Source organism: Microtus ochrogaster, linkage group LG7_11, assembly GCF_000317375.1.
Source record: "Microtus ochrogaster isolate Prairie Vole_2 linkage group LG7_11, MicOch1.0, whole genome shotgun sequence".
NCBI classification, from domain to species: Eukaryota; Metazoa; Chordata; class Mammalia; order Rodentia; family Cricetidae; genus Microtus; species Microtus ochrogaster.
This window is the reverse complement of record NC_022032.1, coordinates 1,263,373-1,264,251: the sequence shown is the minus strand read 5'-3', so window position 1 is coordinate 1,264,251 and position 879 is coordinate 1,263,373. Positions and strand designations below refer to the sequence as shown.

The following is an 879-nucleotide window of genomic DNA, read 5'->3' as shown; positions in this document are numbered from 1 at the left end:
TTTGCACCCCCGGAGGCCGGGTCCCGCTGAAGCGGTCCGCAGCATCCTTTCCTCGGGAGCTCCAGCCCGGAGTCCGCCGCCGGTGGAGGGTCTGCCCGCGGTTCCCCGCCAGCGTGTGGGCTGGAAGGGGAGGAAAGACGAATTCCCGCTCCGTGTAGCCGCCTTAAGTGACTGCTGTGAGGTGAGCGTAGGGGCGCTCGGGTGACGTGGGTCAGTTCTAGCCGCGGATTGGCTGTGCCAAGCACCTAGCGCGATGCGAGTTTCACATCTGGGCTACTAAGGCAAAACAAACAAACAAAAAACCCACTGCTACTGGGGACGAAAAGGAGCACTTTCCGTTTAGTGCGAAAAGATTAGAGAAAATGACCTAATTCTTGAGGGACTAAGCGCAACACTGGAAATTAGACTGTGAGTTCTCCATCCCTGGCCGGTGGTCCTCCAGCCTCAGTAAACATTGACCTAAAAAGGCATTTGCAAGTGAACTGGAAAAACGTGACAGGGTGTTGGTTTATTCCCGTTAGGTTCCTGGTTCGGAAACCATGACCGAGGAGCTGGATCTCCATGGACAGGACTCTGATGGGGGTAGTGAGGAGGTGGTCCTAACTCCTGCTGAGCTCATTGAAAGGCTGGAGCAGGTAAGCACCCCAAATAGGACCCCTGTGCCCCGTTCTTAGGCCTTAACTCACTCCAGGTGGGCAATACCAGGGCTCAGAAAATAAGGACGCTGAACGATTATTTCCAAAAATGCTTAGTAGAACAGTTCATGAGGGCACCACAGTGGTATTCTCAGGACATAAAGATTTGTGTGGTGGGAGTCTGCAGTTCTCTATTGCCTGTTTCTTTTTCCCCTGGCGAATGTGTGTTTTGGGTAAAGCTGGA

The 879-nt window shown here is 53.6% G+C and overlaps 1 protein-coding gene across 2 annotated transcripts in view; it reads left to right on the top strand.

The window, feature by feature from the left end:
* Positions 1-879, top strand: part of Gins4 (GINS complex subunit 4) — an 11,084-nt gene continuing 10,205 nt past the window's right edge. Inside the window, exons 1-2 of one of the 2 annotated variants that reach the window (XM_013351993.2) lie at positions 1-181; positions 522-635. In XM_013351993.2, coding sequence (XP_013207447.1) covers positions 540-635 — 96 coding nt within the window. In that variant the 5' untranslated portion in view covers positions 1-181; positions 522-539. Of the gene's footprint in view, positions 182-512; positions 636-879 lie in introns of both variants that reach the window. The other variant, XM_026786871.1, reaches the window with a different exon arrangement.